This window comes from Dipodomys spectabilis, unplaced genomic scaffold (genome assembly GCF_019054845.1).
Source record: "Dipodomys spectabilis isolate Male_0828 unplaced genomic scaffold, ASM1905484v1 ptg000002l, whole genome shotgun sequence".
Classification (NCBI taxonomy): Eukaryota; Metazoa; Chordata; class Mammalia; order Rodentia; family Heteromyidae; genus Dipodomys; species Dipodomys spectabilis.
In genome coordinates, this window is record NW_024870679.1 from 30,525,351 (window position 1) to 30,547,208 (window position 21,858).

General features: G+C 32.3%; 1 protein-coding gene across 1 annotated transcript in view; it reads left to right on the forward strand.

Annotated features, from left to right (window-relative positions):
• Lrriq3 (leucine rich repeats and IQ motif containing 3) overlaps positions 1 to 21,858 on the forward strand; it is an 86,285-nt gene that overhangs the window by 53,632 nt on the left and 10,795 nt on the right. The window contains exon 6 of the mRNA XM_042681381.1: positions 11,750 to 11,879. Within this exon, the coding sequence (XP_042537315.1) occupies positions 11,750 to 11,879 (130 nt within the window). The remainder of the gene's footprint in view (positions 1 to 11,749; positions 11,880 to 21,858) is intronic.

Below are 21,858 nucleotides of genomic sequence, written 5' to 3' on the forward strand. Positions count from 1 at the left end.
CTACTAATAGAAGTAGGATATTTGATATCAGAAGAACTCATCTCTGTAAGTCATTTTCCCATCAGCACTGAGGAGAGTGATATTTCTTGAAAATACCAGTACATGTACACCATTAAGAATTTATTAACAATCTTCGTGTTTTAAAAAGTTGTATATATGTAAAAAGATATTTTCCTCATCTACTATATATGTATATATACGTACATATATATGTATATATACTCACTTCATAGGGAAAATGTTAGTGAACAATAAGCATGGAAAAATATTTTAAAAGCATGCTTTTGTTTTGAAATTTAATTTTGAATCTAGTCGAAATGTTAAAATTCATATTTTAGATTGCTATTGTTTAGAGAACTATGATCATTAGAATTCATAACTTATTTAAAACAAATATTGAGGTCACTGTCTTCATGACAAAATATAAGGTTTACAGTTTACCAATAACTTAATGGTAAACCTGAAGACTTGAACTGTATTTTTTTCCATTTTAAATCTTATCACTGTATTTTTCTTCAGGGTAGACAAAAGTTATGGGTCAATTTTCACTGAAGTAGGCTGGATGTATGTATTCACCTTTCATCAGTGTCAAAAGGAATTGTGCACATCACTCCTTGGACAACAGGATGAAAGCCTGTCTCTGATTGGACACTAGGGAGATCAGCTGTATACACAGATAAGTGTAAAATTGAAAAGACAAATACACTTTGTAACTCATCCAAGGCAACATATTTAACAAATTGAAATGTGCATTAAAATGTTAATGAGATTATTTACTTCTTCACACAACTAAATTAGTAACATCATTTAAATCAAATGGAATGTACCATCATAAATAAAATGCTTTGCAAAGACTACTAATGCAAAACGTTTTAATCTGCCTATCGCATTCTAATAAAAAAGATAATGAAATTGATAAAAGGATCATTCTTTACTATTACTTAGAATCAATTTGTATTTGTCTCAGGTAAATAAAATTGGCAATTTTGGTGTATTTCAATAGTGGATGAAGCCTTGAATGACAAAGATCTTTCTTTTATGATGATTCATCTATATATTAGCTGTCATCTATTATTGTGGAAAATTTCCATAATAAATTTAGTCAGCATGCCTTGGAGTCAGCATGACTGTGGAGTCACATGCTATTTCTCTGGTGTTTACTTTAATAGTTTTCAAGATATCCCTCCTAAACATGGGTTTGGCTGACATTACTCACAAGGAAACCTAATAAAATGCACTAATTTTCTTATATGTAAACTTTTAAACAATGAAATATGCATAATGCTGAAATGCTGATTTCAATAGCTTAAAAATGAAAAAAGTTACTAATGATGGTTTGTTGGTTTTGTCCTGGTCTTGAACTTTCATTTTAATATTTTTGTGCAAGGGTGGTGTTCTACCATTTAAGCTAGGCTTCCAGTCCAGTTTCATTTTCTGGTTAATTAGAGATAGAATCTCATGGATTGTTATCCTGTCTATTTTCAAACTTCATTCTTCCCATCTCAATGTGTTAAGTAGTTTTGATTAGATGTGTGAGTCACTAGGTCCATATATATATATATATATATATATATATATATATATATATATATATATATATATATATATATGGATTTATTTTTAGCTGCTACACAAAAAAGATAAAATTAAACTGGGCACTGATGATGATTCATGCCTGTAATACAACCTTCTCAGAGACCTGTGGATGATAGTTGAAGCCAGCCAGGGCAGGAAAGTCAATGAAATTCTGATCTAAAACTACTCAGAAATGGCCAGAAGTAGCATTGTAGTTCAAGTGGTAGAGCACTAGCTTTGAACAGAGGCAGCTCAGAGACAGCACCCAGGCCCTGATTTAGTCAGCATATCTTAGAAGAAAAAACAAGATAACGCTGTACATATTTAAGGCAAACATATGATACTTTGAAACATATACATATATTACACACACTTTTTTTCATTTCTCTGGGATAATCTTTATTTCGTCATACATTTGTTACTAAAAATTGCCAACAATTCTTCGAATTTCTGTGGTGTCAATTATAATGTATCCTTTTTTATCCCTGATTTTATTTCAATCTTTAATTTTTTGGTTTGTCTAGAACTTTATGTATCTTTTCATTAATCTTTTATATTCAGTTTTTTAGGGATGATTTAAGCCACTCTTTTTCTCCTGCCTTTTCCAAGTATCCTCTGTGTGTTTGTGTGTGTGTGTGTGTGTGTGTGTGTGAGAGAGAGAGAGAGAAAGACAGAGACAGAGACAGAGACAGTGAGACAGAGAGAGATGCTAAGTTCAGGCATGACAATCTTTCACCTGGCAGTACTCGTTCTATGAAGTAGTTTGGTTTGTGTATAGCTGTTCAACTTGGCAGGTCTGTTTCAAAAATATCACCAGGAAATCTTAGCTTTCTCTCTCTGCCTCCAAGTAATTTTAAAGACATTTTCCCAGTCACAGGAATGTGACTATTTATGAATACTATTTTGGTTTATATTTCTGGTGTGATGGTAACTCTGTAGTTTATTGAGCTGTGATGAACATATGAACAGAAATTTGCACTGAGAATGTAGAACTTACAGTCTACACACCTGGAGTCAGTGATTGCAATTTACAGAATCCCAGTAGATGTATAATATGCAGCCATGTTTTAGTTCAGAATCATATTTATGTATAGAGATCTGATGTAAGTTTATTGAGATGATATCCTTATGTAAAGCATAAACCCATCCTTAGAGTCCAATTTAAAACTCCAAAATATTAGATTTGCTTCAGAAAATAATGGACTTTAGACATTAAATGTTCTGAAAATTAGAGAGCATAATTTTCTGTGATTCTTCTTTTTCCTATAACTTCTTAAAGTGGACATTTTTGAAAAATAGATTTGGGTGTATACCTTTCCTGTGGCTACTTCTTGGATAGAAAGTGTCACATTTTCTTTATGTATCAATACCTCCTGTGTTTATCTAGGTCATCCTTTGTGAATTCTCTTTCCCTATCTTAGGAACATTATTCTTCCTAGTATTCTTTTATAAAATAAAGTAAAATTGAGATCAAATGCAAGGTAGTAGTGATTTTTCAAGTCAATAACTTCAAAAGCAATGTTTTAAAGAGCAACCGCTTCTTGTAAAACTTTATTTAAAACCTTTTTCTTCTCTGAACTGGCACTTACTTTTTAAAATTAAGGCCCAAGTGCCACCCCACAATTTTACAGCTTTGAGAACAATTATGTTTATTTGAAATATATGGATATATTAACCTTCCTTACATTGACGGTTTTGCTGATGAATTTAATGAATATTACAGGTGAAAACAGTATAAGTATCAGTTTTTATTTAAATGAATAAGAAAAACTATTTTTATTTTGCATTCTATTATATTTTTAAAGTTATCCCCTGTGAGTATTATCTGGATAACCTGCAGTATTCAGATTAATACATTGAAACTAGAAAGCTGAGATGGCCTGAAATAATAAATTGAAAACTAAACAGGATGTCTATCAAATGGCATATGGCTGGTGAGTTATTATGATCCTTGAGAGGTTTCTTGGATGATCCTTGAAACAAAGTCTCTTTTCAATATGTTATCCATCACTGGCTGGAGTACTTTTGCTCTATATAGATGGGAATTGTGGGAAGGACAAGAGAAGTTTTTCTAGGGCAGATTTACTTGGCCCAAGGCATTAGGTGGATTTACAGACCAAGTGACTTACAGACCCATGCTGTGGGAGTTAGGGACCTATTGCTCCAGGTTTTAAAAACTGAAGACTGTCTCTAGACACTCAGCTTAGAAGCTTATTGCTGTGGATTTTAATGATGAATAGTTCTGGCCCTTGGCTGCAGTTGAAATTCTTGGCTTCTAGCAGCAGTGGATGGCAGTAGTAGTCAGAACTAAGTGGTACCAAGCAGTGCCTGTTAGTGTTATAACTTGTTCAAGCCTTGGGTGAACCATCTCTACCACGCTTGGTATTATACTACATGGGCCTAGGGATCCTTGGCCCTTGACAGCAGCAACTGTTATGGCTTTCAGGCGTAGGGTATCTGAGACCCTTGTCCCTTAATGCTTGGTAGCATTCTAAAACAATTTAAAGACAAGTGACCAGGACTATAACATCTCTTCAACTCTTCTCAACCCTTGTAGGCATTGTTTATATTTTTGTAATTTCTGCCCTGCTAGTTTAACAAAGCTCTCGGCTGCCTTCTGGTTTTGCTGCCAGTGTTGCCACTGAGGTACTGTTCACCTTTGATTTTGTCTCTGCCAATTCTTTCCTGATGGCTACCATTTCCATATGGCTTCCACTGTCCTGTTTGTGTATCAGGCCAGCATAACCATAAAGTTAGTGTGAACTTCATTTCAACAAAGCTGAATGTCATGATATACATCCTGAATTACAGAGGTTTACCGCAGGGAGGCATAGGAAGAGTACAGTAGTCAAAGTCTGGCCTAGGCAAATAACTCTGTCTAAATGAACAAAGGAAAAAGAGAAGACAAGAAAGAAGCAGAGAAGACCATTCAAGACAGTTCTTTTATTGGGCAAAACCATATTGCAATACTACATGGGTCTCTTGGCTAGCCAAGAGAATGTGAGCCAGACTTCCTACACATATTAATAGAAAGAGGGCGTGACAAGGTTTGTAACCTTATTGTTTGCAGTTACAAACCTTCTACTTGGCCACCAGAGGAAATGTTGTCTTCTTTAGCATAGGTTGAAATGGCTACATGGTTTATTAGAATTAACCAAAGGGTGTGATGTTAAAAATTAATATGCGAGCTCTTTGAAAAAGTCACAGATAGAAGAGTGCTACTTAAAGCTCCAATTTTGTTTTGAGAGTAAGCATCATGCAGTTGTCCCTGCAGGTAGCGATTCCTTCACAGAACACTCTGTGGTGTGTTTAAAGCATCCAGGTTGCCATATTTCTTAGACAATACAGCCAGGAAACCAGAGAAGGTCTAACAGGTATCAATTGAAGACTCAAATTGCCTGACCGTTTTACCATCTTAGCTATGTAAAGGTAAAATAAACATTTAAAAGTATGTTTACATAATTGACTTTTTAGTCTTGACTATATTGGGATTTTGTGCTTTTAGGCAGTTGCTCTACCACTTGAGTCATGCCTCCTGTGACCACTTGGTCATTAGTTGTCTTTAAGATAAGGGTGTCATTTTATGACTGCATTGACTTAATCTCCAGTCCTTATGTAGACCTTCCATGTGGCAGGGAATGACAGGTGCACACCATTTTACTGAACATTGATAGAGACAGAATCTTTTATGCTCAGACTGTTCTTGAACTTTTTTCCCACAGATTCTGCTTCCAAGTTGCTAGTCTTGAGTCACTCTTTACAGCCAAGGCTTACTATTAATACTCAAATAAACTTAAAGCTAACTAACAGCTAACTAACAATACTAACTCCTTTCATATTGCCACAAAGAGAGCTGAATCATTGCAATCTCCCTTAAATGAACAGTATATAATGTTGACACAGCAAATGTTTATTTAATTATAGAGTAGTAGATAGTATAGAAATGTAGATAGTATAGAAATAGCAAAGCAGCAGTTCTTCCTTAAATTGCTTTGATAAAATTTTGTAATTTCCTTTAAAGGCTGTGATTTGAATAATACAAAATGTGAAAAATGAATCATAATCTTAAGCAACACTAATCAGCATAAATTAGAAAACAAATCATAATGGATTGAAAATATATCTTAATTTTAAGAGACAGAATCAGTCAATAAAAACATTTTCTTTTAATGTAAAAGAGGATATAAGGTTGATCCACTGTCATCCTCTCAATTTGACATAATAAATCATTATCTCTCAGGGACAAATTTACCTAGTATAATTACCAAGCTAGATTTTTTTATAAACTAAAAACTGATGAATACTTAATCTGGCAATTATAAGGATCTCAATCAATCCTCAGTTAATCTATTCCAAAAAAATCTTGAGATTTTTTTCTTGTGATTGGATATATTTATTAATATATGTATAGCTCTTCAAATTCTGTTCATTTTATAGATTATTTATTTGGTATTGTATCTTCTTCACTCTACCTCATGTTAAGTAGATTTCTTTCATCACTATTTTGGTTCTTTGGCTTATTGTGATCAACAAAATGGGTAAAGATATGTGTGTTTATATAAAAACTAAATTATTCCTACCAGATAGATATGCCTGTGATTTTATATGTATGTGACAAATCCAAAAATTGGTAAAGTAGAAGTGATCCTAGAAAATTGAAAGTCTAAGTTGATGTATATGTTAAAATTATAGAAGAGGGAGTGTGATAGTTATGAAATGTTGTTGATTTAAAAGCTTTGGAGTAGCTTTAAGGGGTAAAACAATTCAGAAATAACTGCAGTAAGTTTAATAAAAAAAAACCCTATAAAATGTAAGCTGTAATTTTTGGTCTGGAGGTTCTAGCAGAGAAGTACAGATACTCATAGTTCCGTTCTGGAAATCCATCCTCCTTATCTAGAAAGACAATTCTTTTCAAGCTACCAAACACAGTTTGGGGAGGGAGGTTCATAGAGCACTAAAGGAGAGGAGATTTTCCTGTCTACATAACCAGATCAGCCAAGTCAACCCTGATGATCAGTGACATGACAGATGTTGCATCCATAGCATCCTTACTTGTGAACTAATTTCTGTTGTAGTTATTTATCATGATTAGATTCTTTACAAAGAATAAGGGTCCATTTTACATTATATTAAATCATAGTTTCTAAACTTCTACTCATATACTTTTTTGTATTTCTCATGGGCACACTCAATTCACTGAAATAAAGTTATTGGGTGTTTGTTGAGTGACAGAGACCATCCACAACAATGAATAACCATTACAGGTAAAGTAAATGGGGTGATGAGTAGAGAAAACTAGGAAAATGATTTTTCATAAGGTTGAAAGAGTGGGTTTGTCTGAAGAGTTATTTGCAGTGAAGACTTGAAGCATGAAGTAATAGAAAAGCAAAACACAGAAAGTAGAGAACTACAGGAGAAGGAAGAGCATACACAAAGACCCAAGTGAGCAATAGCTGGTTTAGGACTTATTTAAGGGGCTGAATAATTCTAATATGGCAAGAAAACAGTGAACAAACTTAAGAGTAGCATGTGATGAGTTTCACTGTATGGGCAGTCACTGTATTTTCATGACTATTTATAGTTCATTGTAAAGACTTAGAACATTTACCAGACATCAAAACATTTAAAACTAAGAAGAAACCTGATCAACTTTATGTGTTGATCAATGTAAATCTATCCTATAATAGCCAATGAACCTTGTAAATATTAACAAAAGATAGTAGTGCTTGAGAAATATCAGTGATTATAGCTTTCAAGGAATAGCAGTAGAAATGGGGAGGAGAACAGAATTGAAATTTTGGAGTTACAGTTTCAAAGTTTTGTTAATGCAAGGTAAGATATAGTTTCAGGAAGCAAGTTAGGGAGAGAATTCTAAATTTTGTCTCGTTTGAACAAGAGAATGATATACCAGAATGAGGAAGATGGTTATTGGAGGAAAAAGAAGACTTAATCTCTCATTGTTACCTTTCTTCTTCTCTAGATCATACTTATAAGGGCTTACTATCACAATGATTTAGTATGTAGTCTGGTTTCTTTTCATGTTTTGTGTATAAGCATTTGAAAATGTGCTACTTGACAGTGCTCCAACTATGGTTTTATGGTGAATATGTTTTTTATGGTATGTTCAGTGAATACACTGAAACTTATTTCCTTATTTTAGATGAAATGATAACACAATTTAGGGTTATATCATGCAATGGATTTCTAATTTACTTTTAATTAAAAAAATAATTTTATCGATCATTTAAAAATATCATACCATGCATTCAAGTAATTCTCCCTCAACTGTGATATTTTAAATAAGTCATCTATTTAATTTGCCCAACTGCTTTAATCTGAAGGAATATTTAGATTTGTTTTTGGTAAAAATGGATTTTGTTCCTTTTCCATCTCATCTGAGAAATGGACAAAGCGTTTCTTTTTTTAAAAAAAAAATTATTTTATTGTAAAGATGCTGTACAGAATAAGGCAATGAGCACATTTCTTGTTGAGCATTGTTACCACCTCCCTTGTTATTCAACCACTATCCTGCCCCTCTCCCACCTTCCTCATTTCCTCCACCCCTAAGTTGTAAAGTTCATTTCCAGTATACTGTCTTGTAGGTATCATCATTGAAATGGGTCATCCTGTTTTCTTATTCTCCTTCCCCTCCCCAAATTAGACAAATGTATATACAAGATGCCAGGTACCAAAATCAAATACGATGCCAACAGGGGTATACTGTAGGGGGAAGAACATACAAAGGAAACAAAAAAAAAATCACATAGTACATTAAAAACAGCAACAAAAAAAAGATCTCTTGTGTCTATATATTGGGGTTCATTTCACTTAGCATCATCTTATTTGGTCATATATACACAGCTTTTGAGCTTTTATGCTTATCTGATAAAATTATCCTAAAGGTATACTAATTACTGTAAGTGAGGGAAACCATGGGACCTATATTTCTTTGGATCTGGCTTACTTAATATGATTTTTTTCCAAGTGTTTCCATTTCCTAAATAAAACGTTTCTTTAATAGCATAACTCAAGTCATGAGTATGAATATTGATCAAAATTAGGCTAAGAAAAGTCTATTAATCATGACATTAGAAATTTCAACTCAAGATGGCATCATTTTAATAATCCTTACTGTTTTACATGTGGTCACTAAGCCTTTCCATCCTCTCCCTTATCATGTTGTCATTGTATAAGAAATGAAACAATTATAAAACATCTGAATGCAGGTTTATTATTCACTTGCTATTGAACCTAATAATATTTCGACCCTGTTAAAAATGAAATTGTATCTGATGCAATTAGCTTGCTGTAAACTTGAAATACTTCTTAGTCAAGTACTGCCAAGGATCCTTAAAATGCTTTTTAAAAATTATTGATCATCAATATTAGGATTAAGGTGGTATAGATAATAAAACATACTTTGTGTTGAAAGCAGGGTCCTTATTAAATTATTCCCAGTAATTTAGCAACTTTCCTTTTTATATGATTTCAAAGATCAATCAAAAAGTGAACTCATTATCTTTCACTTCTTGAATTCTACATAGTAGTAAAGCCTTTTTCCTAACCTTGATGGGTTGTGAAAACCTCAGTTTATTTAGACCATCTTATCATTTTTCTAAAGATTTATTCCACTATCACATATGAATCTTTTGTTATGGATTTTTCTTTTATAAGACCAAAGAAAAAGCTCATTTTAAATGATGGTGAACAATGACATGTGAAAGCATTTAGAAGAATGAATGAGAGAACTAAAGAAAAGACATCTCAGGAAAGAATTTACTGCTACCCATTTAATATCTGGCCTTTGAAATTTCACTACTCTATAAATTAATATTATTCATAATGTAGATTAGATGTCTAAGATTTGAAAGACATACATTTTTGTTTCCTTATTCTTTTGAGGGGAATGTAAAGGAGAAAGTTCTAGTAGAAACAAGATTACTGAGAATGTATTCTCATAGGTAGGATACATAGAAGGAAAAAAACAGAGTACATTTCTGTGACTTACCTGGAATTTGAGGTGATTTTTAGAATGAAATGAATGGCATTGTTTGGAAGGAAAGAAATGATCAAAATAGATCAGTCTTTATAGAAGGAAGGGGTAAGAGCATGGTACTTCAATGTGGAGGATTTATAGAAGAATTTGAGTTTGAAAAGGCATCTGTAGTTAACTGTTCCGGATTTAATATACCCTGTCACATTTATTCAACAGAAATGGATTTAAGTGAAAATAAAAGCATCAGTACTTAAAATGATGTCATATTTTGTTAATATTCTTTGAAATGATGAACTATTCTTGATAATCTTTTAAAAATTCTAAATAAAGAGAATATATGAACTAAAAACACCCAGCTTATTTATATTTCTAAGACAAATAGTGATTTTTGTCAAATAAAGTTGAAAAGAATTTACTTACATGAGTTGGTGAATGAAAGAATTTCTTTTTTCATTGAAGAATAAAATTAGATTCATTCCAGGAGCAAAAAAAAATAGTGCTTCTACTGAACAGTAAAACATCATACCACTATGAGACAAAAACATCATACCACTGTTAGAGACAAATGGTTTTTCATCACTAAGTTGGGGATATCATATTAGAATCTAAAAATTAGAAAATTTAGGTATTAAATATATTTGCATCATGTGATATAGGGCTTTGGAAAAAAACTTGCAAATATAAGGAACTACAACACATGTACATATGTCTTTCTTATAACTATAAAGAAAACTTGAGTAAGTCATGTGCCCATTCATAAAGTATGCTTCTATGAGAAAGAATGACATTACCCAATTGAAAGAAATGGGAAGACTTGGAAAAATCATATTAAGTGAAGTAGCCAGACCCAAAGTCCCAGGATTTCCTTCATTTCTGATAATTACTATGTCTAGAATAGTCCTAGCAGAGGATCACAATAGCTCAATAGCTATGTACATAGGAGCATATAAAATGATACTAATTGAAATGAACTCCAAGGTATGGAAACAATTGTTGCAATTGTTCCTAATGTACTGTGTGATATTCTTTCTTTTTTCATTTTTGCCTTTGATTTATTCCCTATTGTCATATTTTTATTTTGGTACCTGTGTCTTGTATATATATATATTTATCTGATTTGGAGAAGGGAAGGGAAACAAAGGACAAAATGGTGAACCAATGCAACGGAGATACTCACAAGACACTATGTTGGAAATGAACTTTACAACTTGAGGAGGTGCTGGGGGGAGAGAAAATGGGAGAATAATCGAGAGAGGGGGGTTCAAGGAGAAATTTACTTATTACCTTATTGTGTAACTTTGTACATAACCTTGAAAATAAAATTAAGTTTAAAAACAACGTAACCACATGTATTATTTAAAACAACAACAACAAAGAGTCACCCACTCCTTTCAGTAACTAAGGAGTTAAATAACTATGGATGGCCAAAGAAATCTTGGCAGAAGTTAAAAGATCTTCTAGGCAGCCTCCTTAAGACATGACATGTCCTTTTTGTGATTTTCTTTCTTTCTTCCATCGTCCTAATTGAAGTGTAAACATGGTATTTGAAGCTATAGAAGTTGTCTTTACTCATGATAAAATGTTTAATATAGAAGCCTTATGGATAGAGATGATGATCCTGAGTCCCTGATGACCTGGAAACACTTCTGATGGTCTTGGATGAACTGTGAAATAAAAAGGAGATAACAGTATAATTGAAACATCACTGATATAGACATTATACAGACATTTGACATTGCCCCTATTCCACATGAAGCTCCACTTCAATATTGTACTTGTTTTTTCTCCCACATAAACCTGACCCATTTATACTCCATAGACTTATAACTATTCTGGTTCCATTTCTGCTTCCCTTTCCTCTTACACTATGGTCCTTCTTTTGTTCTGTCTGTGTTAAAACCTGTTAGTGCTTGTAAAGCAGTATTTCTCTCTCTTTCTTTATACTAAACATGACTTCAGACTTTTGGTAAACACCACCTTGTGTCTCTTATAACACCAACCTACAGGTCAACAGTTTCCTTCCATCACTTCTGGAGAATTTTCCAAGGTATATAATTAATAGTTTTTATTTTAGGGAGTTTTTTAATTAAAATATATCATAATTCTGTATCAAGCATGTGCAAAGTTTTTGAGAAGTCTAAAACACATGAAATTGTATCATTGCTTTTATTTTCACAGAGTATTGATTCTTCTATTGATTTAAAATACTATAGTGAACAGAGAAAACATACTTTTCCTCTTTTATATGAATTAAAACAAAAAGATATTGACAAGAAATTAAAACAGTCAAGATATTTTGTTCAAAAAGGTTAGTAACATACATTTTAATTTATATGAGATAAATTAGAAAGATTGGTTGTGTTGATTTTGTTTCTTTGTATTTTATAAATAATCTTCAAATAGTTCTACAAAGGTGTTTCAAGTTAACATGGGCATATTGATTTTGAACTGTAAGTACAAGATTTGATGAACTATATTTTGAAACTTGAGATAGTAAGTATAGAGCTCATGCAGTATTTTGTAGATATGTAAGTTGAGATTGTCTTATGAATATCAAGAATTCTAATTGAGGCAAAAGTCAGGAATTAGAGGAAACTGATGTTAGCAAGGCTTTTACTAACCAGAAAATTTTGTTATTGTATGGTTTCAACTTTATCCATATTTCCAGAAATATATGAAGCATTAAATTAATCATATTTTTAATTTGAAAGTCATATTACAGTCTTCAACTCTTTATAATATATATGGTGAATTTGCCAATAGCCATACTATATTGCCAGCTAGTCAGGTAAGTCTAAGGAAAGGAGAACATTTTCTTTTTAATTTTATTATTTATAATGTAATCTGACTTTAAAAAGTGTTTTGATTAAAGTAATTTAATTTTTGTCTATGTCAAATACCAGTTATACAGTTTTGAAATATGAAAAGAAGATAATATTTATTGAAGCTGGAATGTGAAAGCCAATGGTGACCTTTATAAGAGCAAATTCAATAATGAAAAAGATAGGAAACATTTTGGAGAAGGTTAAGTGTGAATGGAAGCATTAATTTTTTTTTCTCCAGTCATGGGGCTTGAACTCATGGCCTGGCAGCTGTCCCTGAGCTTCTTTGTGCTCAAGGTTAGAGCCCTAACTTGAACCACAGTGCCACTTCTGGCTTTTTTTTTTTAAGTAGTTTATTGGAGATGAGTCTCACTGAGACTTTTCTATCAAAGCTGGCTTTGAACTACAATCCTCAGATTTCTGACTCCTGAGTAACTAGGATTATAAGTGTGAGGCACAGCACCGGGTTGGAAGCACTAACTTTAAAAATCTTGCCAATATTTATGAAGTTCTATTTTATGGAGTTCTAGAATCTATAGGCATATTAATTGCAAGAACCAGAAACAAATTGATCTTTTGAATGATAAAATCCTAAATTATGATTCAAAAGTATTTTCTTTTTTTACTGTATTTATAATTTTTAAATTGATTATATGCAAAATATAAAAGAACACTAGCATAAGAGTATTTGTGTAATATAACTTTTGTAGCCCAAATTAACCTTGGATACCATTAAGCTTACAATATGCAGATGGGGGGCTGGGAAGGTGGCTCAGTGGTAGAGCGCTTGCCTTGCATGCTTGAAGCCCTGGGTTTGATTCCTCAGCACCACATAAGCAAAAAGAAAAAAGCCGGAAGTGGCGCTGTGGCTCAAGTTGTACAGCGCTAGCCTTGAGCTGAAGAGCTGAGGGACAGCGCCCAGGCCCAGAGTTCAGGCCCCATGACCGGACCCCCCCCCCCAAAAAAAAATTGCTTACAATATGCAGATGGCTAAATATGTCATTTAATCTCTCTGTATATCACCTCTATAAATAACCATGAATTAAACTAATTAAAAAAAGTAAAACAGAGAAACAGTCTAGTAGAGATTGTTGGTCTGGCAACTATTGTTCTCTTCTAAGGTAAACAGAATTTGAGTGCATGGCTATGAGCCAACACTTTCCAAAACGGAATAGTCTGAAAATAGGCAGCTAGTTCCAAGTAGGTGAAAGAAGAGCATTTATCAGATGATGGATGTGAGCAATTATGGCCTCATGATATGGAGCTTCCCTCATAGTACCTGTTCTCTAGACACTTTTCCTCTTGAAGTACCAAGTCTTCAGATTTCCTTCCTTGTTCACAAATGCAAATCTAAAAAAAAATTCCAAGTATGATAAAAAAAACACAAACCTCTCCCGATTTCTAAAATTGTGCAGGTAAACACAACCAATTTTATTTAGATTTTTTAGTATATATTTTTATTGTAATGATACTGTATCAGAGGGGTTACAGTTACATGAGTAAGCTAATGAGGACATTTCCTATCAATCATTGTTACCTCCTCCTTTGTTTTTCCCCTACCATCCTTTTCCTCCCTGCCTCCCCAACTCCTCCCTCCCTACCCCAAAGTTGTATTCGTTATCAACATAGTATCTTGTACATTTCATTGTTACAATGGGTCAACCTGTATCCTTATTTCAGCATTTTGTTATTTCCCTTCCCCTCCTCAAATTAGAAAAATGTATAAACAAGATGCAGGGCACTGGAATTAAATACAGTGACAATAGGAGTTTTAACATCGGGGAAGAACATATAAAAGAAACAAAAATTCACATAGCTCATTATAAATACATTTAAAACAACAGTAAGAAAGAGAAAACCTCTTGTGTCCCTATCTTGGGGTTCATTTCACTTAGCATCATTATTTAGATTTTTAAAGGTTCCATGGGCCTTTGAAGTCTTGCCAAATAAACCAAATTATTTGATAAACAGGATCACATAATATCCCTCAAAATTAACCTCAAGTAACATTTTGCATAACACCAGTTACATATCTTGTTTGCTTTTAAATCTCCAGATCTTGAACAACTCCTAGACAGTAGGCATTGTATAAAATTGACCTAAAAAGTACAAGGTGCTCAATGGTTATAACAGAGTTAAATTCATCTAGGTGATATTTATATCATATGTTACCATAATTCCAACTTTAAAACATTATACTTGAATACTGGTATTTTTGTGGATGAATATGATATAGATGAGCAAACCATGCATAACAGTAATATATAGTCTGTTGATGTTTAAGGAAAATAATATATAATTATATTATCCATCTTCTGACTCATATCATCCATAATATTTATGTTACTGATTATCTCTTTTCTATAGACCAATTTAACCTCATTGAATTATCAAAGTAGAAACAGAAATTAGAAATCTTACCTTAATACCAAGTTTTACGAACACTATCAAATGCACAGTAAGAGACTAAAGAAGTAGAGGACTTGGCTCTGCTGGTCTCTTCCTTTGAAGTACATTCACTGTTGTCCAGACAAACAAAGTATCTGGTGAGGTTTATGTGCTTAATATACAGAGAAGCAACTGTTTATATTATGAAATATTTCTATTTTATATTTTCAGAGTTGTTTATCTTATATAACATTTTTCAGAGATGATATCTCTTAAATATTGGATTTATTAAATATAAGCAATCCTTTAGCCAGGGACTGTCCTGCTAAAAATATTAAATAGATAAGATCAGTTCCTCCTAGAAAATAATCTATGCACGTTCTTTCTGGAGCTCTAGTTGACAATTACTTTCCTTTTCTTCTTACAGAATGATTAGCTCAGAACCCAGATACTGTAACTTTTGTCTTCCAACATCAAACAGATTTTGCAATTTGTAGAGTAATTTGTTATACATAGATTTACTTTTCACTAAATTTAAGTTATTACTTGTTGCATGAAGTCAGTCTTATCCTCCCACGTGGTTCTGTTCAGCCTTTTTTTATGGCCAATATTTTTACCACATGCACCATGTCTCCATTTCCAGCTTTTTGTTGGTTAATTGGAGAAATGAATCTTTCATAGTTTACTCCTCACCCTGCATTCAAACCTCAATTTTCAGATCAGATTCCTGAATACTTAGGATTATATAAGTGAATCACCAGCACTCACCTGTATGCATACTTTTATACAAGATCTAAGCATACAAAGTCTAAAAACAAAACGGCACAAAAGAAAAACTGTAACATTGTAGTATTTTATTATTGTAAATGGATATTACATTTTTAGTGGAATTACTGCAAGAATATGAATTAAAACTAAAGCTCCTCATACCTACTTGTGACTTGTAAATATAAGTAAAAATAAAATATTATTTAATGCATTCTTGAATAAATCAACTAACTGAATTAGAAGTTACATCTTAGAGGTTGGTTAAAATAGGACACCAACTACCTGTTTTAGTAATTAGCTGATAACAAATAATAACACATTTCTTTTAATTTAAGCTAATACTATAACTCCTAATTTTTACACTACCTATACACATTTTAGAAAAATGATATGTCCATTATAAATATATAAAAACAGGATCAAGAATCTCAGTGAGAATTGCTGATCAGTAAGGAGTGAAGGGAGGGTAAAGAAAAACTAAAAAATAAATAAAAATTAAAAAAAAAAAGAAAAACCTGTGTTTGGTGTAATACCAGGAAGGAATTGAGCTAACAAGGATGATGAAGTAAGCTGAATTTGCTACTAGTAGATTTTTTTCCAACAGTGAAAATAGAATAATAAGACCTGTTGAATTGTTTTGAGAAGCAGATAAAAAATAGGACTAGATAGAGGGGGTAAGATTGATTGGAATCTATTAGAAACATTTGTGGAAATGTAACAATGAAATCCCCCTTCCTCGTATAACTAATGGAAGTTAATAAAAGTGATATTTCACTGCAAGTAAGATATTTTAAAGTAATAGTACATTTCATGTATATGTATTGTATCTTTTAAGAACAATGATCTTTTTAGTATTAGAAGTTAGGTACATTCCGATTTATACTGCAAAGATATGACATTCCTGATTGAAATTAGAAGCCTAAAAATGTGTGCTATCTTAACCTTTTTTAATCCTTTATGATAAATAGTGCTGGAGTATGAGCCAAACTTCTATAGTTATTTCAGAACACCACTTATGTTTCATATGTATCTATGAAAAAGTAAATTCAGGTCTCTTACAGAAAGTGCCAACTAGTACATAAAAGACATTTCTCAGAACATTTTCTATTCAGAATAAAAGGTCAAAGGGCTAATGATTTGAGGGTCATTATATCAAAGTATCTGTGATCAGACCTAGGCAATTTTTAGTTATTTTTCTCCATTACATAGTCTGTCTTGCTCTAAATCCACTTATGAGTCTGAAATGAAGACTCTAAAGGAGATTTTATGGTTCCCATTGAAACACATTACACTTTCTGCCTCCAACATTTTTCTTTCAAATTCATCCAATTTATCATATCTTGCTGATTTCAACCCACTTGTCTTTAGGCGATTTTAACAGTGCTTATTTCTTTCTCTATTCTGCTATATTGTTTGCTAGAATTACCAAATTTTAGTCTAGGATATAAAACAGCAACAACTAAATTACTTCAGACAAACAATTAGAGCATATGTGTGTATAAAACTAAAGATCTTTGCAATGAGATTTAAAATTGAAAGCAAACAAAGCTATATTTTGTTTCTATATTTTCAACTTGCCTTAATTTTAATGTTATTACTAGCTAAGACAAAGAATATTAACATTTAAATTATATATATTTGAAATTATTTTGCAATACTAAACAATAATACCATATTTTCCATATCCTCATTCCATTGCTTGCTTTTCATGTAGTTAGGTGGGGATCATGTGAGCATTATCTACTATTTGTGAGCAAAAGTGAGACTCAGCACTTTAGAGTGAATGAGGAGAATCACTGTTTTCCTGCTTTGCTATGTTGGTGTATAAGTGTTATTAACAAATATGCAAGGTTCCCGTGATTCACATTGGTAATGGTTATTGGATGAAAAATAGATAAAATATCACTGTGTTACTCTGCTTAGATTTGGGGGCTTATCTTTGGTAGAAGTTATGACTTATATCGTCCACATAAACAGAAATTAGTGCAATAACAGAAAAACTCTTAACATTGGGTTATATCTATGAAAAACTGTAATTGCATAAAATTTCTATTTTAGAATATAATTAGTAGAATTAATTAAAATTAAAATATGAGGTTAATTTTAACTTCAATTTTTTATGTCCCTAACCATTGTGAAAATATCAAGCATAATCATTGAAGGAGTGAAAATGGTGCTATGAAAATATGCAGTACTGAAAAACAAAGATTGTGTGTTCGTATGTAGTGTATGTGTGCATGTTTATGTTTTTGAGAAAGAATCAAATTACTAAAATCATAAAATAAGAGCTTTATGACAAAGTTTACAGAAATTAAAAGAATTATAATGAAAGACACTGTGCAAACAAATTATATTAGTTAGAGTGAGCAAATACTTAGCAATCACTATTGAAATTGAGTTAAAAAACTATATAATAAATAAGGTAATGAATTAATAATTTTTTTCACAAATGAAAGCCAAGTTTCACAAGGCATTTTAGTTTCCTGTAACTGTTATAAAATGTATCACAAATGTGACTGCTTAAAACAGCAGAAGAAAATCATGTTCCATTGTTCTAGAGGCTATCAATTCATTAAGACTGATTTAAAATAAAGTATTAATAAAGTGAGAGAGATAATTCCTCTGCATCTATAACCCATTGCAATCATAACCCCAAGATGTAGCATGTGGGATGTTTTCTGTGCTGTTACCTTTGTTCCGTCTTTTAGGCAATCTCTTTATGCCAAAGTTTGAGTGGATGAACAGTGGGCCTGGGAGCACTCCACCCCAAACCCTTTCACGTGGTTCCTAAGGAATAAGACAAGTATATCTATAATTCCAATGGCATTTTTACATGGTATATATACACAATGTAATTTTATGCTTCTATCAGAAAGAATGGTATTGCCCCTTTCATAAGGAAGTGGAAAGACTTGGAAAAAATCTTATTAAGTGAAGTAAGCCAGACCCAAAGAAACATAGGCTCTATGGTTTCCCTCATTTGTAATAATTAGTATATGTCAAGGATAGTCCTTGTAGAGGATCACAATAACTCAATACATATGTATATATAACCATACAAAATGATGCTAATTGAAATGAACTCCAAGACATGGAAACAACAGGACCTTTTATTTTTTTTGGGGGGGGGGGAGTGTTGACCTTGTTGTCACCAATGTACATATCTAATTCTTTCTTCTTAATTTATTTCATTTTTCCTTTTCCACTGGTTTATTCCTGGCAATCACTGATACTTCCCATCTTGTATATACATTTATTTGATTTGGGGAAAGGAAAGGGAATAACAAAATGCTGAAAGAAGGACACAGGTTGACCCATTGTAAAAATGATACTCACAGGACACTATGTTGGAAATGAACTTTACAACTTCGGAGTCGGGGAGTGAGGGCAAAAAGGGATAGTGGGAGAACAACAAAGGAATGAGTAACAATGTTCGACAAGAAACATACTCATTAATTAGTCATGTAACTGTAACCCCTCTGTACATCATCTTTACAATAAACACACTGACACACTCACAAATAGAAAACGCAAAACTTGATGGAAAAGTTGATGCCACTGTGTGCTATCTTATATTTTGTTTCCACCCTAATAGCGTTTGCTTCACTTGTACTCAAAACTACCTAAAAATCATTGGACGATAAAAGGGCAGCCACTTGTGATAAGATTCCAGTCAGGTTTGCTAATCACAACTTATTTCCACTCATTTGTGAATATTCAGATCCTACCCACACTGATTTTAAAATAGGCTTAGAGCATTTGGCTCTTCACAGATGGTTAATAAATCTACATTTAGAAGAGCCAAGGAAGCTCTGTTGACCACAAATAATACTAGCGTAGCCTCTGTGATGCTGTGAATCTAAAAGATTCATACAAGAGTTAGACAAGAGAAAAAATGAACTGACTATGATATTATCCAGTATTTTTTCCTCTTAGAGAAGTTTACATATAGTACTAATGTAATAAGCTTATACAAATTTCTCTTTCATGATGAAACTTTATTCAAAATAAATTATTGAGCTGTCCTTATGTAAAAAAAACTTCAGTTTGAAAAGCATTTAGGTAGTGAAATGGAAATTTCATCTCAAAATTTATCTTGAAGTTAATAAAAAGAATGGAGATGTATCAGTTTCTCCTGTGAGTGGTAACAAGTAGTATTAAATTTTCTAACCTTGTTTTAAGAACAAAATATTTCATTTAATATAATTATTTGCAATAACTAGTAAACGTCTAGGATAATCTTACCAGACAAGCAGAAAAGGTCAAAAGCTATGTACATATGACCATATAGGATGATGCTAAGTGAAATGAATCCCAAGATAGGGACACAGGAGGTTTTTTCATTGTTGCTGTTGTTTTTAATGTACTATGTAATTTTTTTTGTTTCTTTAGTATGTTCTTCCCCCTATGGTATAACCCCTGTTGTCACTGTATTTGATTCTGGTGCCCTGCATCTTGTATACACATTTTTCTAATTTTCAGAGGGGAAGGGAAATAACAAAATGGGAAATAACAAAATGCTGAAACAAGGATACAGGTTGATCCATTGTAACAATGAGACTTACAAAACACTATGTTGACAACGAACTTTACAACTTCTGGGGAATGGGGGAGGGAGGAGATGGGGAGGTGGAGAGGGAAGGGATAGTAGGGGAAAAATAAAGGAAGGGTAACAAGGCGTGATAGGAAATAGGAAATGTATTCACTACCTTACTCATGTAACTGGAACCCCTCTGTGCAGTATCTTTACAATAAAAAATACTTTGAAATAGTCCAGAACTAATGAATTTAATTTATGGATAAATTATACGTAACACCAGATTGGTGAAATATTAGTATACATGTTTATATATCAAAACTATATACTGAAAAAAATGAATATAAACATTTGTTCTAGTTTACCAAATATGCTTTTCCTCTTGATTTTTTCAAAACAATCTCACTCTCCACCTATTTTCTTGAACAAAATGCAACCATTCATCCTGATTATTTATGCTGTCTAATAAATGAGCAAGTCTTATATCTATCTGTAAAGCATACCCCACATCTTATTATTCTGCAACTTCATAGCCTTTAGCCTTCCCTATTACTGTTTGTCTGAACCTTTTTTAATGTATTATTCCTCTCCTGCCTTATACTATTGCATTCAAAATTCAAAACTGTTCTCTTCAAGGTAAAATCACATTTATAACTTCGCAGCTTAACCTTCTTTCTGTGATCTGCAGTGCTACATAGAATCTGAACACTGTCTAAACATCTAACACCCAAACCCTCTTGCTCATTGTCTTCTGAGTGTCTTATCTTTTACCTCTAACATTATCAAAATGTTTTTGTGCCTTTGTGGTATCATCTCTTTCCTGGAGCATTCAAATTCTCATGAGTTTTTATGACTTGTTCTTTCTTGTCTATTTGAACAATATATGCTGTCCATCCTATGTAATTACTAGAACTTTGCAACCTGCCACTTAATCCTGGTTGTTGTGTCTGGAGTCTATTTTATACTTGGTTTATGAGTTTGATATCTGTTTTTTCCAACTATCATAAAAGTTTCATAAAATCTGTTAACATGCTCTTCTTAGAATCTACCTCATCTCTCTTACTTAGAAAAGTTCCTTTAAATACAGCAAATGTTAACATTTGTGTGTTGATATTTCATGTATGTTTGATATAATTGCTATGTTAACTAGAACACATATTGATTAAAGAGGGATGAGTAATGTATTTTAAAACCAAAATGAAAACAAAATTTATGATAAAATCTAAGAACATGAGTTTGAATAAGAACTTCCTTATTTGTGATGTGTGAGTATTGATTTACAAGCTATTAAAACTATGAATGAAAGGTTAGAAGGATAGACAGATAAATTAATGAAAGACTCAAAATGGATTTAGGAAGCTCAGTTATTTAGCTCTTTGTTGAAATCATGTAATTTTAAGTAGCTGTCATAGGGGAAAATTGCTGTCTTTTACATTAATAAAACACTGAAATTGAGAATTGAGATCCAAGACTGGATAAATTGTCACATACTTTTTAATATAGTAGGCATATTATCTAAAAAGAAGGTAAAATAGAAGAATCATTAAAACATCAGGCTGAATTACAACTGAAATGAAGTAGATAAATAATGCAGAAGTAAGAAAAATGAACTCGAATAGGAGTAAAAGTAGCAATTAAGAATCCTACATATCTAATTTACAATTGACTATATATGCCCTCTAAAAATTCTGTGAGGCTTCTAACACTTCTACTTATTTCCACGTTGGAAATTGAATCACTAGGACCTCTTAGATGTGATTTTTTTGTAAATA